This window comes from Cynocephalus volans, chromosome 2 (assembly GCF_027409185.1).
Source record: "Cynocephalus volans isolate mCynVol1 chromosome 2, mCynVol1.pri, whole genome shotgun sequence".
NCBI classification, from domain to species: domain Eukaryota; kingdom Metazoa; phylum Chordata; class Mammalia; order Dermoptera; family Cynocephalidae; genus Cynocephalus; species Cynocephalus volans.
The window spans coordinates 151135609-151158187 of NC_084461.1; the positions used below are offsets into that span (position 1 = coordinate 151135609).

General features: G+C 44.0%; 1 protein-coding gene across 1 annotated transcript in view; it reads right to left on the reverse strand.

Moving 5' to 3' along the window:
* LCP2 (lymphocyte cytosolic protein 2) overlaps window positions 1-22579 on the reverse strand; it is a 45743-nt gene that overhangs the window by 4971 nt on the left and 18193 nt on the right. Inside the window, exons 4-17 of the mRNA XM_063088102.1 lie at window positions 20616-20681; window positions 20133-20164; window positions 19475-19512; window positions 16224-16419; window positions 13879-13976; window positions 12252-12318; window positions 12067-12150; window positions 9253-9278; window positions 9105-9133; window positions 8891-8998; window positions 7441-7471; window positions 5168-5180; window positions 4322-4451; window positions 2859-2905 (exon numbers count right to left, since the gene is read on the reverse strand). Of these exons, the coding sequence (XP_062944172.1) occupies window positions 2859-2905; window positions 4322-4451; window positions 5168-5180; window positions 7441-7471; window positions 8891-8998; window positions 9105-9133; window positions 9253-9278; window positions 12067-12150; window positions 12252-12318; window positions 13879-13976; window positions 16224-16419; window positions 19475-19512; window positions 20133-20164; window positions 20616-20681 (965 nt within the window). The remainder of the gene's footprint in view (window positions 1-2858; window positions 2906-4321; window positions 4452-5167; window positions 5181-7440; window positions 7472-8890; window positions 8999-9104; window positions 9134-9252; window positions 9279-12066; window positions 12151-12251; window positions 12319-13878; window positions 13977-16223; window positions 16420-19474; window positions 19513-20132; window positions 20165-20615; window positions 20682-22579) is intronic.

A 22579-nucleotide genomic window follows, 5' to 3' on the forward strand; every position in this document is an offset into this window, starting at 1 on the left:
CCAGTAAAACTTTGAGAGCAGAACTTCAAATCTGAACAATTTCCTACATGTGCATATGTTACATAATATAGTGACCAGATCCATTTATGAAATAACCAAAATTGTTTCAATGTGAACATCAAAAAGAATATTCAAGAGACAGATGTTTCATAGATTCTTGTAATACAGCACACTCAGAATGGACTGCCAATCACTGATGTAGTGACAATGCAGTAATAAAGATAATTATGTCTTCATTGTTTTCACAAAAAGAAATGTAAGTTTCCCAAGACAAGATGAAATGACCTTGAGAGTATTGTTAGCTTTTAGAATCAAAGTTTGCTACGTACTGTTCTAAAGAAGTATAACTAGTTCAAGTCACATAGAAGGCATTACAGATTATCTGATCAATCAGGAAGTCTCCATTGGGTACTTATAAATAACCCAACCGTTGTGCCTCACTTTAAAATTATTTTTTCTTTACAGTTCCCTGAATCTTTACAAGAATGTGTTTCCTCATCTCAGAAAAGGTTTGATTGTGTTTACTTGTAATTGCCAAGGCTGTTTTCTATGTGCCAGCACAGCTGTTAAAAACTGAAAAATTATGTTAGTTGAATGTTCTCTTAATTATTCATCCATCATTCTTTGTTCATTTGGCAAATATTTATTCAGTACTACTCTGTCCAGGTCTTGAGTAAGGCACTTTGTGTACATTACCTTTAATCTTCACAGCAACATTACAAGGTGGGCATTATCTTCATTATGCATACAAGAAAACTGGCTCAAAGAGCCTAAGCAAATCATATGGCAAGGCCAAGACTTGAACCTGTGGTTTCCAAACATTACTGTGCATAAGTAAGAATCCCTGGGGGACTCTGAATCACCTAGGGCCCAGGAATCTGCATGTTGAAAAGTACCCCAGGTGATCTGGCACCAGGACTATTACTACATCTATACTGTTACACTACTGAGGAGAGGAGAGACACCTGGGATGGGTTGAAGTCTCCTGAGCCATGTCACTAGGATTATTTAAGATGGCCTTCCTGGTTCCTAAATAAGCAAATAAGGCTGGCCATGAGCTGCCAGTGCCTTCCTTCTCCAGGTTCCCAATGCCTAAATAGACCTTCCTCCTCCCCACCTTTACTGTCTAACACTTTTACACTTTTATAATGCTTGTTGAATGAATGAAATCTAATAATATGGGAGAGTAACAGAACTAAGGCCTGTGTTGCATGGCTGTTTCAGAGTTGAAGAATTAGTCTCTTTCTGCTTCTGCACCGGCAGCCCAGCACCATAAAGTCTTGATTCAAAACATATATTTTTATTGCAGTCATTCACCACCCTTAATATCTAGATTCTCCAGGAAGTTGTGACAGATTTTTGGACAATGCACAACACAACCATTACCTTCCTGACATTGGAGCAGCCAGTTGAGAAGACTGAGGACAAGGTGTCCTGGAAGTCTTGGGGGAAAGGGGATCAATTTTGATTAAGGTAGTATTCCAAAAAATACTTAACCATTTGCATTCCTAATCCTCATCACCAACTCATAAAATCAGAGATCTGTAGAATGTACTTTTGGAAATATTGCTGTAAGTGAAGTTGGAACTCAGATGCCTACTGGGGCCAGGCAGGTAACACAAATGTGTGTTTACAAAACATTGAGTTTTGGGGATTGTGGAAAATTAAGGGGGAGGAACAGAAAACTGGGGAAAACATATGGTGAATGTGGACACTATAACCTCAAATGCTTAGAAAATATTGAAAACTTAGTGGGTGTCACTGATGTCAGCAGTGGGACAACATCCATACGTGAACTGATGTCTCCAACTGAATACCATAGATGTGTTCTTGAAAAAATGTTTATTCTTGAGCTGTAATTCAAACTTATGAACATAGCTTTCTATTTAAAACACACACACACTGGTGTTTCTGCTCATGGACCATGACTGCAAAAAAAAAAAAAAGGTGTTCTTCACAGCATTTTTAAAATAATTTAAGTCAACATTTAAAAATTGGGTATTTTCGCATTAAAGACCATATTTTCAACTTTTCTTTAAAAAAAAAATAGAAATTTTGGCAACAGTAGGCCAGTTTCCCAGCATGGCAAATATTTACTTACTAGAGTTGGATAACTTTCCATAGTCATTTGACAATCATTCAACAGGAGTTTAAAAAGTGCCATGTGCCAGTCACTTGCAAAGCTTTAAACATAAAAAATAAACACAATCTAGTCCTACACTGTAGGCCTTTGCTGCTACTCAAAGTGGGCCAGCAGCATCAGCATTGCTTGGGAACTTGTTAGAAATGCAAACCTCAGGTCTCACCCCAGACCTACTGAATTAGAATCTGCATTTTAACACAATTCCCAGGTGATTTGTATGCACATTTAAATTGGAGAATACTCTAAGCAAACAGCCAGAGGCAGTATTATAACAAATTCAGGTTCTTGGGTCTCACCCCAGACTTACTAAATCAGAATCTTTGAGATGGGATTCTTTTAATCTGTATTTTAAACATGCTCCCCAACTCACAACCCAAGGGCAGATTCATCATGGAAAACTAAAACTAACTACAGAGAGAACCAAGCACTGTTCTGGGCTCTGTATGGAAACAGCAGGTAGGAGTAGCCCTCCTGGGAAGATTAGGGATTAGGGCTGGCTTCCTAGTGAAGTGTGTGTGCATGTAGTATTTTATACAGTATCTGGTCATTCAAACAGCCCTGGGCACACTGTAAATGCTGAATTAAATGCTGAATGAGGAAGTCAGATGCTTTTAGGGAACAACAGAACCCTTGCCAAAAGGCTTTGGGACAGTTTGAGAATCCAGTCAGAAAGTCATGTTGGCTGGGGTAGGTCACCAAAGCCCAGAGTACGAACCTTGAGAGAAGTATGGCGGCAGGGAGGCGCTCTGTGGAAAACTGTTACTGTGGAGACAGAAAAGAATGTATTTTTGTTGGATTGGGGTGATGGAGCCAGATAGGGGAACTAGGGTCAGGAAGCTAGACCACAGTGCTTCTTGTTTTGTTATTAGTTCCCACCCCCCTCCCTGATACCAGGGGGGCTGGGCAAAGGGAAGGAACTTACCAGACATATTTCACTACTGTCCCAAGAGCTAACACATTTCGCAAGCCAAAAAACAACAAAAATAAAACCACATAAAGGGCATTTAAAAGTTACTTTAAAAAGTTGTTAGCAGGTTGAGGTCTTTGAGTTTGGAGAACAGCAGAAATGCTTGGGAGAGGACTTCTCTTTTGGTAGGAAAATACATAAATGGGCATTTGTTTGTGAACAGTGATTCCCAGGGCCTAGTGGTCTGCAAAGAGATGGTACTGCATCAGAGAGCGTCAGCATTAGCAGGGGCTGGGTTGGGGAGGAAGGGTCTGTGGGGGGTCTGTGCTGTCTGCTCCCTCCGTGATACACAGTAACTCCTCACGCATTCGCCCCAACCTTCAGTAAAAGTGTGCTTTGCACAGCAACCTCAGGCAAGTGGCATTTTGTGAGAATGAAGGATGGAGTTGGGGCCCAGTGTAGGATAAAGCAACATGAGAAAATAGCAGACTTGGCAAAAGAAGAAAAACAGCTAGAAGAATGAGGAGAAGCAGCAGAAAGTCAGGGCAAGAGGCACCCAGAGAAAATGAAAAAGTTTAAGAATCCTTCCAGTTATTTGGCAGGGGTGGAAAGATCGTGCTGGTGGTTGAGTTTTCTACAATATGTAGGGTGGGAACTTGGGCTTCTCCCTCTGATTATTAAAGGAGAGGGTGAGCCCAAAGGGCTGGAGGCCTTGGGGACAGCAAGAGGCTTATTTGGGGAAGAATGACCTGGGCCTTTATCCTGTTCATGCCTGTGCCTCGGACAGCATTATTATGAATTCTGAAAAATGCTGCTGACTTTCAGAAAATGGACCTGCTAGGGACAGAGCTCACGCAATGAAGTCTTAGCATCTGCTACATGCAAGGCACATTTTCTCAGTCTGCCCATCCAAGATGCAAGATGAACTCTAAGTACTTAAATTAATTGGGTTTCTTAACGATTGCTTGTTTATTCGAACTCACAAAGTGAAAACATTCTCCATTTTCTGCCAAAGGATCCATCCTATCTGGGGTGATCATGGGGGAAGTCAATTCTGTCCCCCTCTTACCCCAAGCAGAGACTCGGAGGACAGTGGTAGATTAACATGCTGTTCTCAGTGCTCACTTTGGTTTTGTTTTTAAACACCCAAATTGTTTATACACTGCTGCCCACTGGTTCATTTCTTTCTTCCTCAACCCACCTCGCATTATGTCAGTGTTGGTGGACCCAGATGTTATATTAAGCTAGAATTTAATGAAATAGCCACAAACCTTTCTGAGAATGCTCCAGGCATGTGAGATGAAGGGAGAGAGTGCTTGGGGCTTGGCTTGGTAGATCGTGAAGGGAAAGTATTGGAGCTCATAGAAAGTAGTGCTGGCTGGGGCAAAGGTCTTTGATGCACTGTGGGGAAGTAGAAAAACATTGAGGAGATTGTCAGGATCCAAGTGTTACTAAGGAAAATTCCAGAACTGCTCCCTTGTTTGAAATAGCTTGTATAAAGAGAGATTCAAAAATCCAAAAGATCAGATATAATTAGGAAGGGGTAGGATGGAACCCTACCCCCAAGGTTTTTCTAGATGATTTATCACCTTAGAATACATTTTTAAAATGCTGTTCTATATCATTCTCTATAATACACACTTATTTTATTTTTTTAATTTTTGAAATGCTACCTTGTCAGAAAATTGTCAACTGGAAACCTTATGAATTTCAGAAATGATTCACAAGTTTTGTTTTGTTTTATGAAAGCCAAAATTTTATGCTATCTCATTCATCTGCAGTTATTGATTCTTTACCCACATGTGTTAGAGGGCAGAATATTAAAAAAAAATTATCAAATCATATGTGCAATTTTTAATTTTTTTGTACAATTAAGTAATCTGCACTGTTACCCATGAACATAACAGTTCTCTTTGGTCACCAAATCAAACAATTTCATTTTACTACAGTTATGCAATATACCAATTGGTATAATTCTACTTAATACTAATTTAACAGTTATAATTGATTCTTTGGGGTTTCTGTACTAAATGACTCCATTTGAATGCCTGAGCAGAAAAATAGAAGAATGAGTTATAAATGAGTTATAAGTTGTAAGAAAGCATTTCTGAACATACCATCATCTTCATCCTGGGAAGGAGAAAAAAAGAAAAAAAAGATATTAACTTATCATCAAAATACAGTGACTAAAAGAAAAACTGCATTTCTCAATCAAATAAATGTCACTGCCTGGTTGTCTAGTGGTTAGGATTCGGCGCTCTCAAATAAATGTCACTGCTTGTTTCTTTAGCAGTTATGCCAGTTCATAATAAATACATTATGGAGAATATTAAAACTTGCTAAGAGGTTTATGATTTCTTACCATAAACTATCATCTAAGGACACTCCAATCTGAGACTCTCCTCATGTACTTAGCATGAAATAGATTCTGAAGTGCCTAAAAAGGCCTAAAGATGTAACAATACTGACAATATCTATGATGTGCCAAAAAGATTCATACACAACATTTCATTCAATTCTCCTAGCAACTCTTCAAGAATTTAACATCCTCATATTACAAATGGAAATATGATGCTCAGGAAGGATTCCTACCTCGCCAAGGGGTATAAAATGGATTTGACCCCAAATCTGTCTGACCCAAAGCTCAGCCTTCTCTTTGGCCCTCGTTTGCAATGGCTGCTCTTCTTAGCAGTGACACCACCCTACTTATTTATAGTGTGGCTTACGAGGTACATCTACAACCCTACCCATTTTTATCTTCAGGGCAACCTTGCAAAATAGACAAGGGAAGGACTATTTTCTCAGATAAGAAATGCAGTTCAAAGGGACAAAATGATTTTGCCATTGACTAGTAGACCAAAAAGCTTAACTTAGATTTGTTTTGTTAGGCCAGACTAGTGGGTGATGAAATAGCACATTCTTCAAAGTGGCATTGCAAGGATTAAGTTAGTTACTATGTGTATCTGGCATATGTTAAGTGCTCTTTACTAAAAGTTAGCTATCATTAGTCCTACTACACATTGAGACAAGGCAAGAAGGACCACAGTCAGGATCACTCATCCCAATGGGCCAAATGGGAGTCCCAGCAGAGAGCTGCATAAATAAATGCACCTGGGCTCATGAATCCACACAGTAAAATCGCTCTTCGACACTGTTGCAACTGTGTCCTCTCTGGGTCAAGAATATACAACACCCATATTCTCATGACAGCAAGTGTCAAGCCTTCTAGAGACTGGGAACCTCAGTAATGTGATGTTACCCTCACTGTCCAACCTTACCCCCATTTGTCTCTATGTCCCTGCAGCCACACTGCTGTCCTTGCTATCCCTGCAGGCTCCATGGGCATTGCCATCCAACTGCTCAGGACATTCCAGAGGCTGGAATGCACTTTGGCTGCCTCTTAGGGTGACTATTCTGTGTCCCCCCATCATTCAATAACCATCATAAATCTCACCTCCTCTAAATGGCTCCTTGACCTACACAGATCACTTTCTTCCCTTAGCCTCCACAGAGTATTCCATGATCAAACATTCCATGTTTAGCATGTGTGATGTGGGTGAGCCTGTCTCCATAATATCTTAGCACTTCTTTTGAACACGCACAGCATCTAGCACAGAGCTATGGAAACAGCAGGCACTTGTGGGGCTGAGCATTCGAGCAGAGGCAGGGGTCTGATGGCCTTCAGAAGGCTTGTAGCATAGACAAACTCAGACAGACCTGGATTCAAATGCTGGCTATTTTCTAGCTGCACAACTTGCAATGAGTATCTCACCCCTTCTGAGCCTCAATTTCCTCTGAGTAAAAGAAAAAGGATGATTCCTCACAGGGTCATTAAATGCAAAGAGTATATAAAGCTAGGAGTGACCAACCATCCTAGTCTGCCTAGGACTGAGGTAGTTGCTGTGATGTGGAAATTTCAATGCTCAAGCTGGGAAAGCTCCAGTAATCAGGGACAGCTGGTCACCCTGCCAACGAGCACATGGTAAGCATTCAATAAATTCTATTTTCCCTCTTTTTAGGCCATACAACAGAGGCCTTAGAAACTTTGGCATGAGGCCTAGACTGTTGGGCACCTCTCACTTTATTCTCTCCTCTGCTCCCTGCCCTCTCACCTTGCTAACTACTACCTGGTCATGGGGCTGCAACTAACCCAGCCACTCTGGAAGCTCTCAGAGGAATGGAGTTAAGCAATACAGCATGATGAACTCAAGGGAAAGATCGAGACCCCAATGATGCGGACATCAGTATTCAAGAGCCTACTGTGTGCGGGCCCTGCTCCATGCACTGAGCTTCAATGAAAGCCAAGACGCATGTATATAGTCCCAACCTCACGGAGCCTGCACTGCCTTTTCCTTTGCCAAGCATTTACAAGATGACATTTTATACTTACATTCTCTCTTCTGTCTGATCCCCATCCGTGCCTGAAGTGAATCAAGGCAAAGAAAATGAATTGAGCACAAAGAGTTTAAGAGCCAGCCTCAGAATATATATTCACTTAATCCAATAATGAGAAATCAAATCCACTGAGCCATGGTAAGGTGGGAAGCAGCTTGCCCCAGCAGAAAGGCAGAGAAAGGGAGTGGAAGGGAGATTTGGGTACTCGATGTTCTGTGATCGGTACAAGCTGAGCTAGGCAAACCTTTATTTTGAGTAGCTACTGCAGCAAATAATTATATATTTATTGAAAAAAGAAAGGTTAGTCAGCAAACTAACCCTTTAGTAGCTATTAAATTTCACTGAGTAGATGTTTCTCCAAACAAATGAAAACATTTTAGGTAATATTCTCCTTTGCTGATGTTTTAAAACAGCCATCTCAGGGCTTCCCCTGTATGCAAAGGGAAGATAGTGGGGAAACGTTTCTGCTTTGGGATTTTCCCAAAGGGGGCTCAGTGCGGTTGGCCCAGATAAACGAGCTAGTCACGCAGATTTGGTGACACCTGCCTCAGAGCTGCGGTGGGCATCTGTACTGCCTGTGCCCACGTTGTGTTCTCTTTAGGGAGGGATCAAAGAGGAGGACAATTCGTTGACCCCCATATGTGTCAGATGCTTCCTATACCATCATCTCACCCTGAGTTTATTTAAAAATTTGATACTTTGTTCATTATGATTTTTTGTGTTCATTTTGATTTTCAAAATAGTGCTTTAAAGTGTTATTAAACTTGATTACTGAATTTTCTGGCACACTCTACACCTGGCCTGATTTAATCCTCACAACAGCCAAGCAAGGGCGATAGTTGTGAATCCTGATATCACAGATGAGAGCTAAAAAAGCCTTGGTTATATCCTTCTTAAGTAGCAGGGTTGGCCCTGACCCAGATACGTTTGTGCCATTTGGTAAATAGGCCCAAAATGACTTTGTAGTAAGGTTAGAAATACTAGCGCAGACCTCAGTATTCTGCAATTATAAAATGTGGTTGAGCAGTAGACTCTTATAGTGACCTAAAAACCGCCCTCAATTATTTTCTCTTTGCTACCTGCACTGAAAAATAAAATGGTAGGTACATCTCCTATATGCATTGTGAAGGCTTTGCTCTAACAAGGCAGGAAAACACCAAAAATCTGACTGTTTGAAGACAAGGTCTCCACAAACAGCAGTCATACTCCTGATTAAGCATGTCTCTACTCATTTCTCAGCTAGATCCCCAGTTTCTTCAAAGAGATGCTGGTACTTTATATCCACCCTGAGAAGCCTGAACATTCCTCAAGCCACAGCAACAAAAGGAGCCCACTCCCACCCACAGCGCTGCAGACTCTCAGTTCCCAGCATAGAGCTCACACTAGGCAGGTTTCCAGGATCATGCACTCTGTTTGAATAAGTGCAAGCAACACAAGACAGTTACTTTGGCACAGGTGGCTTCTTCCCTGGCAGGGGGCTACTTCTTTCATGTCTTTCTGTGGTTGGTGGTAAAGGAGGCTTTTGTATCTTGGGTAAATGCTCCCCAAGAGGCCTGCAGAGTACAGAGAAAGGATATGTGAGAAACAAACTAAACTGCTGTGACAGAGTTCTATAATATACCCCATGTGCCCTCACCTAAATGCAACAGATGGTCTTACCTTCCCGTTGGAATTGCTGGAATCGAGGGCTGTAAGACAGCAGGGAAGACAGATGAGTGCCCAAGACTTTTCAAAGAATAATGACAAGAAGCAAAATGAACACACACACACACACACACACACACACACACACAGAGAAATAGCTTACCTTGTCAGAAAACGCTGGTTTCTTTCCTGTAAACAACAGATAGCAAATGGGCCTTGAATTCAGGACATGATTAGCATGAGTTTTTAAAACGTAGTTTGATAAAATCATGAGTCTGACTCAGCCCTTTAGGCTGATTGGGTTTGAGCACTGAAGAATCACAGACTTCAGACCTGGAAGGGTCCATTACAGAGCACCTAATTTTATAGGCTTAGAGAAATTAAGTGGCTTGCCCAAGATCACACAGTTTTTTGCAATACAACTTATATTGTTTATCGCTTTTTATAAACAATACTGTTGTACATACAAACAATCTTGTGGGTTCTGGGCTTATTTTCAACATTTTATTTAATATAAATGATGATCAAAAGGATTAACATCTTCTTGGAGGTTTATGTCTCTTTTTTTGGCCAAAATGTTCTTTGTACAGCCTAAGCTTTATTTCCATATCTGAAATAAACCCATGTGCATTGGAGGGGTTAATTTTCCTGCACTCCTGTGGTATGTTTGGCGTTATGTAAAACACTCCACTTCGTTTCTGAAAAAACTTCTAACTTGGCCGAGAGGGTTATAGGAGATTTTCCTGGTGGGCTACGAATCATTTTGTTTTGGTTTTTGTTGGCTTATGTTTATTTGTTTGTTTGACTTTTCTCTTAGAACGGATGACATTCAGCCTCCCTGAAGAAATGCCAGGTGCAACTGAGAACTCTATACTGCCAAGTTATTCAAAGCAATTTAATTTTTATTCTATCTTGAAGTCCCTGAGGGTAGGTTTGCCCTTTGTGCCCTTTGTCTTCGATGTGAAAAAAAGTATTACTAACTGGATTCAACCAGGTCTAAAATCCTGTATGACCTTGAACAATGCTCAAGTTCAATTGAGCACTTTGAGTCTCAATTTCCTCATCTGTAAAATGGGGATTATAAGTTAAAACAGCATAAGTTTGCTGTAAGTATTACATGACAACTTATGTGCAAGGTAAAGGACAGGATGGGTGCGCGCTGACAATTGTCAGTTAGCGCTTCTCTTTCTCTCCCTCCCATGCCCAGGCACAGTTAACACCCTAAGGTGACTGGTGATAGGATCCTCCTGTTGCTTTCACATTTCCACAGCATGATTTATTCCTTAAGGACTGAGTACATGCCAGGTCCATATAGGTCTTAAGAATATTGTCACACTGTAACGATCTTACTGGCTAATGGAAGAGAGTTTCGATGGTATATGATGTTTACTATTTATAAAACTTTGGTTTGGGATAGAACCTCTACTTTAGAGTGGTACCCAGAAAATTTAGATTTATATCTTTCAGCCTGAATGCATTTTTCTTTTTAAGAAATCTGATGATTTATGCATATTCTCCGGGCGTGTTAGGAATCTCATGTCAAAAGGCTAAGCATTGTAAGAAGTTAGATCTTTCAAAATATCATGAACAAGGGAGTAATTCAAGGGTAGAACAGGTGTTGTTAGGAAAAAAAAAATCTTTAAAAACTTTTTTTAAATAGAAAGAAAGAATCTTTAAAAAGGGTAACTTTTGTGTCAGGAGACGATTGTGAAGGACGTGATGTCAGTATTCCACTTTTCTGATGCCTTGGCTCATAGTAGTGAGCAGGATTAGCGTCTGAAGTCAAATCTGTACTTTTACATAATTTGTGCAGCTCTCTGCAGTGAACTATTCTAAACCAAAATAGCCAACACAGCTTTCTATGCCTCAGCTGAGCTGTGAGGCAATTTAGGAAAACAGCAGCAAGCAGCAGCTTCAAATCCTAGAACTGAATGTCATTTTGCCAATGGACAAGGAGATCAAGGCCACAAAAGGCTAAATGCCTTGCTCAGAGCATAGCTAAGGAAGGGCAGGGGCTCCTTATTGGTTCAGTTTCAGAGTTCCTGCCCCAGACCCATCTAGTTCACAGCAAGTTAAAACCTCAAGTGCACCATGATGTGGTGAGAAAGAGCACCCACTTAGAAGTCAGAAAGACATGGGTTCAAATCCTGCATTACTTATTCAAATATAGGCAAATTATTCAACTTCATCGAGCCTCAGTTTCATCATCTGTGAAGTAGAGATAGTAATATATCCCTTTTGTTGAGTTGGCATGAGGATTAGAGATAACGTAGGTATATTTGCTTTAGGTAAAGCACTTGCCCCATAGTAGGGGCTCCATAAATGGTAGCTAAGTTTTAGAATTGAACTGAAAATAGCTCCATGTGGAGGTAGCGAGAATTGTAGAATACTCTGTGGAAGAAAAGAACTGTAGTATACCCAGTGTTTGGTCAACTGCATGCATACAACAAAAGACAGCCCTGACACTTAAATAACACCTTAGAGTTCTATAAAGCATTTTCTCCTTACAGAACACCCACCTTTACCAATTAGAAGACTGAGCCCTGAAAGAGTAACAGCCCTGTGGTCAGTTAGCTACTAAATAGCCACCAAGGGGCAGACAACAGCTCTCCAAGACCTCTCGTCTCTTAGTCCAGGTCCTCCCTCTGCACCTCAAAGCCTCCCATGGTTCTTGGTTGAAGGACAATGAGGTGTGTACACAGAGCACATGCCTGAAGAAGCAGGCACAGCCCAGGAGTTCTGCAGTCAGGCTGATCTGGTTTGGGTCTCTGCCCCCATCACTTGATAGCTGAGTGATCTTGGTAATTTACCTCTGTGCCTCACTTTCCTCATATGTAAAATGAGGATGATTCTGCTAGACTCCACTTCATAGTATTGTGGCAATAGTTAAATGAGATGGTACATGTGAAAAGCATGCAGTAAGCACTCTATAAAGGTTGACCGTTATTACTATGCATCAAATATGAATCATACCAACCTAGTGCAAAAGGCTCTCTGTCAAACGGAGCTAATGAACGATCTAGGGGAGGTTTCGTGCTTCTGTCTATTGAAGGAGCAGGGACTGGAAGGGAAAAAGACTGATGTCAAGTAAAGGAAGAAAGCAGCTGCCTGGGGTGGGAGGGGGTGGGCTGGTGGGCCAGAGAGAATGGCTCTTATACTTACGCTTTGCTGTTTTGTGATTTCTACTTCTGCTAGGCTCCTCATGGTTGGGCTGAGGAGGGGGTAGTGGCTGCATAAAAAAAGACCCAAATGTTAGGAAGCATTTCTAACATCAGCAAGACCTGGTGGCTTTGTCTCCAAAAATAAATAAGTCTGCATCTACTTACTTTTCTCCATCTTCACGTTCCACCCACCAACATCCTCTCCATTTGTCATCTGAACTACTGCAATAGCCTCCTGTCTGTGCTCCCTATTCTACACTCTCTTGTGCAAGCTATTTGCGTGACTGCCAAGTGAGCATGTCACTTCCCTGCTAAGCCCTCCAGCAGCTCCCACCACATCAGGAAAAAAATATAAACTCACCATGGTCAGCAAGCCCTGCCTGGCACTTGTCCACCCTGCCAACCCCTTCTCATACACCTCTCTCTGATGCTCCCTGGGCCCCCACTATAGGGTTGTCTTGTAGTTTCTCCAGAATCTCAAGCTCCAGCCCTTTTTGGCATCTCTGTACTTGTGTTTTCCTCTGCCTAGAATGTTCTTCTCCCAGCTTCCCACAACTGGCTCATTCTGACCCAGCTCCTTGTCACCTCCCCACCCACTATCATGTTACCTGGTCTTCTGTCCCCCTAACCACAACTAACTCCTCAAATGACCTCATTTATACATCTGTGTACCTGTTTATTATCTGACTCTTCCTAACCCACATTGAAACTACAAGAAAGCAGGGACCTTATTCATCTTGCTCACACTCTGTCCCCAGCACCTAGAACACTGCTTGGCACATAGTAGCTGCTCAATCAATATCTGTCGATGGAATGAGTGAATTCTGCATCCCAATAGTGGAGGTGAAGGTTTTCAGATTTCAAAAGCAAAATGCATTTGTAGATAAATTCACTTCTGTGAGCCCCCTTTGCACTGGAACTGCACAAGCAGGAGGGAGGCATCTATTCTCGGACAGGAGGTCCTAATTGATGTGATCCAGATTTTGAGTTTTTGGGAAAATATGTCATCACCTTCCTTCTAGTCCTATCACTTTGTCATTTGCCACAGCTGTTAAAGTGCTCAGGACACTTGTGAAAAGAACACATTCCCAGCTATCAATCAACTCCTTAGTCTGGGCTTCTCAGAGTAGCTCTGGGAATTTATGAGATCCACAGGAGCTGGATTAAATGCTTGGAGAAAGAGGAAAGGTTTTCTGAAGGCATTCATCCTTGGAATTTCAGGCGTGGGCCAACAGGTGGTGCAAGTCTTTTTGCAGGAGAGAGGTGAGGGCTTGGTACCCAGGCAGGCAATACCAGTAGGTGCCACTGACTGAATTCAGTTTTCTTAGAGTTTATTTTACAGTTTTCACTTACTTCAAATAGTGGAAAGCAACCGGAGGGGAATTTTTATCATATGAGTAGTTTATATTGTTTATGGCACACGGAAAGTACCAATAAGCATTATGATGTAAATAAAAATCACCAAAAAAAAGAAACACAGGGAGTACTTAGAGATGCGTTTTCCCAGCCTAGATATACTCTTTTCTTACAAAAATAGAATTAGGTAAAGATATTTGGAGTTTTCTCTCTGGCAGAGAAAATAACTGGAGAGGACGCAAAGTGCCATAAAAGAACGTGAGGAGGCCTACCGAGGGGCTCCGGCCCACCGGCGGGGGAGGGAGGGCCGCCATCGGTCTCTGGGGGGGCACAGGAGGCTGCTGGGGGGCTTTTCCGGAGAGGGGCCGGTCTGTGGAAACACAAGAATATTACAGTGAAAGGAGAAATGCGAGACTAAGACGAATGTTGGCCGAACTCGGGGGTCTCCAGGAACAGACGCTGCGCCCGACTCTGTGCAGCTCGGGCCCCACGGGCGCCTGACCCTCATCCCCCACACCTGCACCTGCGCCACCTCGAGCCCCAGCGTGGCAAGACCCAGCCGGGATCCCACAAGGGGTGGGGAATTCCTGGCCCCTCCCTGGCCCTCTTTCTCTCCTCAACCACCGGCTGGCTCTTATCTCTCCTCAAGGGCACAGGTATTTACCAGAGATTTTGCCAAACAAAGAAAAGCCTCTTGCTAATCAGCTCAGCCAGTACCAGGAGGGAGTATTTTCAGACTAAATTGTAAAGGAGTAAACATACAAATGCCTCCGCATGCACAGACACAAAAGCACGCATGTGCACACCTGCACACACGCACACACACCTGCACACACGCACACACACGTGAGTGCGCACTCACACACAGCACATCCAGATGCCTGTGCAGGGTTTAACCGGCTGTCACCACTTGTGGGGAGCCTGTTCTGGTTCCCCTTCCTTCCCCTCACAAATGATCTGGGCAGTCCTGCCCCTCCCACTTCCTCCTTTTGCCCATTTCTCCCATTAAAGGGAAGAGCTGGTCACCATCCCTTGTTACTAAATGGCAGATTCCTAACCAGTACACAGACTCGCCCTGGACAGAAACTCACATTATTCTGATTGCCACAGAGGTATCCCCAGGCCAGGTTGACAGGCTGGCAATTATTTCCTCCCCCTTCAACAAGGAAAGGCCAGGAAGGGACTGTGAGGCATGAGAGGCGAGTGAGCGCCTCCTTACTTGTGGTGCCTCCCTTGCCTCCCCCTGGGCCTGGCCCTGGAGAGGCCTTGTTCTACCACAGAGAATGGGCTCAGAGTGAGCACAAGCCTGGCTAATTTCACACCAGTCCACCCATGCTGGCCAGCTCCTCTATCACACCATGCTCCTTTGAACCTCAGGGCCTTTGCACAGCCATTTCTATTGCTTCAAGTGTTCTCCCTTACCACATTTATCCTCACTTGGCCAACTCGTACTCATCCTTTAATATTGCAGCTTAAATATCACATCCTAAGAAAAGCAGGCCCAGAGTAGGCATCCACTCCAGCCTCATCTCCTGCACTTGTCTCCTTGACTATATATCATGGTGCAGTTAAATAACTCTGTGACTTGTTTGTTTGATGCTGCCTCACCCACTGGACTATGAGGCCCTTAGAGTGAGGACTGTCTCATTCACCCCATATCTACATAACTGGCACGACAGCTTAGGTCTCCATTTCTTCTCTGGACCTCCATTTCCTTAGAAACGAAACAAAGCTGGTAATGTTGCCCTTATCACACAGAGTGCTTAATAACACAAAATGAGATATTGAGACAGTGTTTGTGAAAGGACTTTAAAATTGCAAAGCGTTATACACCCTACAGGATTAGAAGTATTAATTTTTTGTGGTGTTGATCATCAACTTCTGGCTTACTCCCTGATATTATATTATGCATGTGTGCATGTGTTTGTCTTCTGTCACCACCGCTACTAGAATGTAAGCCCCCCAAGGCAAGGGCTGTGTCTTCTCTCCTGATGATTTCCCAGTACTTAGAATGGAAGCTGGCTCACAGTAGATCAATATTTTTGTTCACTAAATGAATGAATGAATGAATGAATTAGAGAGAAATGGGCTAACGACAGGTAGATTATTAAAATCTTTAATACGGTCTAAATTTTTTAAAGTTAGAGTCAAACTCTACTCGATATCTTTATCTTTATTCTGACAGTCTGCAGGTGGTAGTGCCACATAACTATGATTTGGTCAAAAGACAGGGAGGAACAGAAAGGTGCTCTCGAGTGCCTGAGTAACCCACAGAATGATTTATAACTGCCAAATACCCTTTAGGGGCAGTTAATTGCTGATGTCAGGATAATGGTATCCACATTACCACAGGCTCTGATTTGTTTGCAGGATCAGTAATCCTCACAGGTAACTTATGTGCTCTTTACTGCTATTAAACTATTTTGCAGATAAGGAAATTGAGGCCCAGAGAGGTGGAGTCACTTGTCCAAAGCCACACAGCCATTAAGAAGGTGAGCTGGTACCAGCACCCAAAGGTTTCTGCTCCATTGGGCAAGCTGGGGCACCAGCCTCCCATGCAGCAGTGGGGAGTGTGGCTTTGGGCTGCCCGGCCAGCAATCAGGAAGCAGGTCCTTACCAATGTACATGGAGTTGGTGTTGGGGAAAGGCTTGGCAGGCAGGATGGAGTTCTGCAAAGCTTCCTCGTCGTTGGAGGGTGGCGGCTCATAATCAGCATCGTCTTCCACAGGCGCCTCTTCCTCCTCATTGGGGGACTCGTAGTCACCATCATCCTCCCCATCCTGATCGTCATTGGGACTTTCATAGTCATCTTCCTGCCAGCACAGTGACAGGGACAGTACAATTGCAGAGGCTCTGTGGCACTTGAAGTGCCTGTGTCTACTCTCTCTCTCTGCTGAGCCTCACAAGGGCACACCCTGGGGGCCAGCAGCCCAAGGATGGCTACTCTTATTTTACAGATGGGGAAACTGAGGTTGGGGAGCACAATATCACAAGTCGTGCGCTTGGGACCTCAGTCAAGATCTTCCGGCCATTAGGCTAGTACTTTTTCCTTTACAACTTTTTGCACAGCAGAGAAAAACAGAAGAAATGAGGATGCTAGAATAGGGGGTGGGGGTATGGGCTCTGTCTTGAGTAAACACTATCTCTACTCCAGGCATCAGCAAGAGAAAGACCAAATGCCTGGAGCATTTGTGATGACACCAGTTAATTGTCATTTCTGTTCTTAGTGTGGCTGTGCTCAAAAAACTTCTTCTCCTTATAACCCAGGGCAGCGTTGAAAGGCAAGCTAATGAGGGAAACCAGACAAACAAAGCCTGTTAATTGGAAGGCAGATTAAGTTGTGTGGGAGAGGGGATGGCCAGGGGATGTGCCATTCTTTCTGCTGAGAATCAAATGAATGGAAACAACATTTTGTTGTTCATGAAATCTGACACTGCATTTGAAGCTGCTCTCTTGGAAAAGACTATAAATTTTAGATTTCTTATTGTATTTTATTTTTGCTTCTTCATGGGCCCCATGGAAAGTAAGCCCTAGGTGTTAGGTGGTTGTCTTTGAAGCAGTTCCTGAGTGTGGACAAGCATCGTAATGATTTCTCAAGCAGAGGTGGCACCAGCAGCCACCAAGTGGCGAGTGGCTCATCACTGCCATGCTACAGTCAAATGGGAAAAGGAATGAGCACAGAGCTCTAAAGTCAAGGGTGGCATAGAAAGGAGTAATAGATGGTGACAACTTTTCAAGGAAAGCTATGTACAAATAGTCTGGAAATCCTGACAGCTTTGATAGGTGGCTTGAGGAGGACTGTCTCTTAGTTGTTCAGTTGAAAGATTCTTGTGTTTGTTTTTGTCTTGAGAAATAGTAAAACAACTATAGGAAGGCAAAGTAGGGTTGAGGACCTTCCTGACTCCAGAAAAGACTTTGTCCTGCCCTGTCAGTGTTCCTATAACTTAGGAGCAGGTGGACACTGAACCCCTGAGGAACAGAACAGGAACAACGTTCTCAGCATGGAGGTCCGCAGACAGGTGCCCCCTCCAGCCCCTGCAGACACCATCCTAAAATGACAGTGTCGCCCATGCTTGGGCCTGTCCACTCCAGATGCATACATGCATCAGCCTTCATTCTGGAAGCCTTTCTCAAACAACAGCGTTTTCCTCTCTGCTTCTAGAACAATTATTTCCTTCCAATCATTTGGCCCCTAAATTTGTATTCACGATCTTGTCACAAACCATATTCTGTCTTATGAGTGTTAAATTTAAATGGAAACCAGTCCTGAAGAATCCTTGAGCAGATAAAACCAGTTAGACCTTACAAGTGACCTCAACTTTGTTTGATTTGAGAACATAAACAAAACTTAACCTGAGCTATTTCTTTCCTATATTAAAGAAAAAACAGAACCTAAGCTCAACCAATTAGAAGCAGCCAACAAACTTATAACTAGGGACTTCCCAGTGGAATAGACCAAATAAGGCAACTGGATAACTGTAACGAAGCAAATAGTTTCTTTGCTTTACTTCTGTGTCTGTCCTATAAAAGCCTCCCCATTGCATTCCCGAACCGAACCACCTCTTGTTTGAAGCTGCTGATTCAAACATGAATTGTTGTTTGCCCAAATACACTCTAAAATTTTATTGTGCCTCAGTTTACCTTCTTGACATGTGTTATGCTTACTGTAAAATGTTCATGATTGAGTTATCTCCACCCACTTTCCCTGGGGTCCCCTGTGCAGAGCTGGGCACATAACACAACTATCAAGTTTTATAGACGCCAGTGAGTAGAAGGCCTAGGTTTATAGGGAGGATTGAAGACTAGCTGCAGGCTGAGCACAGAAGGGGCCATATGTTAAGCAGTGACAGATTCAGCTTTTGTGCAAATATGTAAACATTTGGGGGAAAACACTGGTCTACTTTCCCTTTTGTACAAAATAAATGTTATATTCCTTTGTTTTCAGAAAACACAAACGTAACTAAAAAAGCTTTTTCACATTAAATGCTTTCTTTTACCAGAATCCCAATAGGATGAGGGACCTTTTGTGTCTGCTTTCTAAAGGCACTAGAGGCAGCTGCTTACCAGAAAGAACACCCGACCAAGGGTTGGGTGGCCTGGTCCAGGTCTGCCTCTAGCTAGCCGTGTGGCTCTACATAAGTCACATTCTCCAATGGTCCCAGTTCCTTCTTCTATAAAATGAATAGATTGGGCTACAATCCAGAATAGAGTTCTTAGCCTGAGTCTAGCTTCAGGGGTGGGGACTGTATATGTAGTTTTCTGGGGTGGGGGTGTGCAGAGCCCACTAGACTCTCAAAGGGGATCACTGTGACCCCTCAACTGTAAAAACCAACTGCATTGGTCCATCCCTGAGGTCTTTTCAGGACTAAGTCAATTCTGAAATCCGTTTTTGTCTGTGCTACCGATCGGGACTCAAGTCCATGAGAAAAGCTATTTCAGCTTAGATTTCTAGGAGAGTCCATTTTTGGACACAACAGAATGGGGGTGGGGAAAAGCCCTCCCATGGGGGTGGTAAAGGTAGGTAATTGTGTGGTCAGCAGACTACAGCCCAAGAGCCAAGTCCAGCCCCTACCCCTGTTTTTGTAAATAAAGGTGTTTTGGCTCCAGACATACCTGTTCCTTTGTTCATTGTCTATGGTTACTTGTGTGCTATAATGTCAGAGTAGAGTAGCTGAGACACACTGTATGGCTTCCAAAGCCTAAAATATTTACTTTCTGGCCCACTGCGGAACACATTTTCTGAGCCCTGGGTGGGTGCACTGGCACCTTGCTAGAGGCCCTGCCACACTTGGTGTTATGGTAGATCCTTATTACAAAGCCACCCTGGACACTGCTGTACAGGTGGAAGACAGGCCACACCATACTCACAAAGGATGACCAGCCCCCATTGTCTTCTTCATGGCTTTCTGTGGGAGGAGATAACACCATCATCAGTACCAAAAGCCCTGCCACTTGGAGGGAAGTCAAAGCAGCCCCCCATCTGATACCCTCCCACACCGCACCCCATCCCAGGCCCTCTCCTACCTTCCACATTACCTGGCAACTTACCGTCAGCTCTAGAGTTTCTACCTAAGGAGCTCATCCCACCAGGGGGCGGCAGTGGTTCTCAACCTTTCACTTAGGAGTGCTTTAAAGTATGCAGATACTTGGGGCCCTATCCCTAGAGCTTCTGATTCAGCAGGACTGGGTGGGGCCCAGGAATCTGCATTTTAACACTGTGTACAATTTAACAATTGAAAAACTGCTTGAAAGACTCAGGTGCTAGGTCCATCTATGCTGCCCCACAGAGCTCCCAGAGATCCTCAGCGTGTCTCTGCAGAGGGTCCCAGCTGAGCAGACACCAGAAGTTGAGGGCCCTTCAGAGTGACACATTTTCTTCTCTCAATCAGGCTCAAACACTTTTCTGGGTAAAAACTGGCGATGAGTAAGGTCACCTGCATGGCACTGCAGGAGCCCCATGAACCAAAAGACAAGGACATACCCATTGCCTCCTAAAGCAATCACCTCCCAGCCCTGACAACTTTACCTGTCTCTTCAGGAAACCGCTGCACCTGGGGTCTGCAAAGGCAAAGAGCATTGCATTAGCAGCCCTATTGATTTAAGGGATCTCCCTCTGTCCTCCATGCAGCCCTGCAAGAAGAGCCCCAAGTGGAGGGTGCATCTCACTGCCCAGGAAGGACTTGTGTCCTTGTTGCTCAGCAACCAGGACTAGGCTGCCCTAAAAGTTCTGGAAACCACCAAAGCCACATTGGTGGCAAGACTGAGAGCTCGTGACTGCCTGATGCTCTGGGGGAAGTTCCCCTGACGTCCCAGACTCTGGGGCAGGATGCAGAGCAGGGAGAGGGAACCCCACCCCTCCTTGGGCACCATTTTCAAAACTCCTGGGACGGAGGGGATCACCACAGGTCAAAAAGTGGTACAAAAACAATTCTGTGCCTCCTTTTTAGGGTTCCACATGGGTTTGAAAATTCTTGTTTCCTTACACCAAGCCCTGGGCTGCCCCACTCACTTGCGTGTGAAAATGCTCCTCCTCTCTTCATTCCTGTTGATTTCTTGACTTAACTTACTGAGAATCCTACAAGATAAAGATATAAATGAAAAGATGAAACCATCTCCTGGCTGCAACCTTCCTGCTGACCCTGAAGTACCCTGATCTCTATAACCTTGGGTACCTAGGCCAGCGTTGGTCAGTCTCCTCTTTGTGGCCTTTAGCCAGGCTCCCTCCTTCACCTCCGTGGGGACCCTCTGCTCCTCACTTCCTCCCAGAATGTGTCACCTCATTCCCGTGCCAGACCTTGCTCTTGCTGATCCTTCACTCCTGCCCAGGAAGCCCTCTCTTCGCTTTTCAGATCTGTGTCTGGCTGAGCCTTCAAGGTCTGGCTCAGAATCCCTCCTTAAAGACGTCTCAGCTCACACCTGGCTTCTCTCTCCTCCAAAATTCTGTATCCTTAGGATCTGGATACTATGGCTGTGTGTTTAATTATATCATTACTCCTGTGGCTGAAATCCCCTGAATCTTGGCTTAGCATCCTATGGTTTCTTGCTCGCAGGAATCTTCAAACCATCTCCCAGACTTAGAAGAATCAGCCACTTGTTGCATATTTCTTATCACAACCTCTAGTGGGCTGTTGTTTGGTGTGTCATCACCTTCCATTCTCCAGACTCTAATTTGGTGACAGGGATTCTTACAGAAACTTGGAGAAGTATTTCCAGTAAAGGCACAGCACGCAGAGTGAAGGACTCCCTGAATCACCCATCCCCTGAAGCCAGCCTTGGCAAGACCCTTGGAGACACCCTTAATCATCAGTTACTTCCGTATCTGAAATAGCAAACTCCCAAACCCCAGGACACAGAGGGCCTTTGCCATCAGGGCTGCATTTCAAGCGTGCCTTAGCAACATGCATTCATCTCAGTCTCTTGAACCTCCAGGACATGAGACTCCAGCGTCCCTTAGCACCCACTGATGAGAACCAGGGGACTTTATTAGTAAATGAGTTCAGTGTGTCCTAGAGATTTGAGGCAACTGGAAGGAACCTCAGAGATTTTCTCGTCAAACTTCATTTTACAGAGGAGGCAACAAAGGCCCAGACAAAAGAAGTGAGTACCCAAAACCACATAGAAGGTTAGTGATGAAAGCCACCCCTCTCTCCAACACACACCAGCCCCACAAGCCAGGCTCCCTCATTTCCAAGCAGATGCCCTTTCAAAGCACCACATCCTTGTGTTAATTCTCTTTATGCTGCGAGCTTCCTGGGAGTGACACTGTGAGTCCCTGGCCCATCTGTGAGAATGACCCGCAATCTACATTCCTTCTGATTAATGACGATCTCAAGGTAAGAAATTTGTTTTAAAACAAACCTGCTCATTAGCAAAGGCACTCCTGAGCATCAGCCACTTCCCTCTTCCTTCTGGCCCCTGCAGACCCCTCCCTGACTTCCCCACTTCTCCATGCTCCCAGGGAGCTGCTGCTTGGGGCCCTCATTAGAATGACAGGATAAATGCATGTTGATAGCCATGCTGGGGACCTAAGGGGACAGATTAGAGAGGGCAATGTTTAATCCTCTGTAATACGTCATTGTTGGACTTTCAGACTTCAGTGACCACCCAGAGGAGGAGATACTTTAAAGCAAGAGTGGGGCTTCCTAGTCGCCTCCTGACAGGAGTGCTTGTGACACAGTTGTTCTTGGCTCCCTTAAGTGGTTTTTTGGAGAAGATGATGCGCATTTGAGATGGAAGGTCTCCTACAAAACAGTCTGGGAACCCTGCTAGTGTCCTGCATCATGGCCTTGTCAGTGGTGCTGCCCGCAGCAGCCACTCCTACTCAGTCACCCGTTTATTCAACAATATGCATTAAGGGCCTCCTAAGTGCCGGGAACTCTGCTGGGTGCTCAAGATGCATCAGTAAACAAAGCGGACAAAGGGCTCTGCTCTCCCGGAGCTTATGTGCAGGTGGAGAGAAACAGACGATAAATA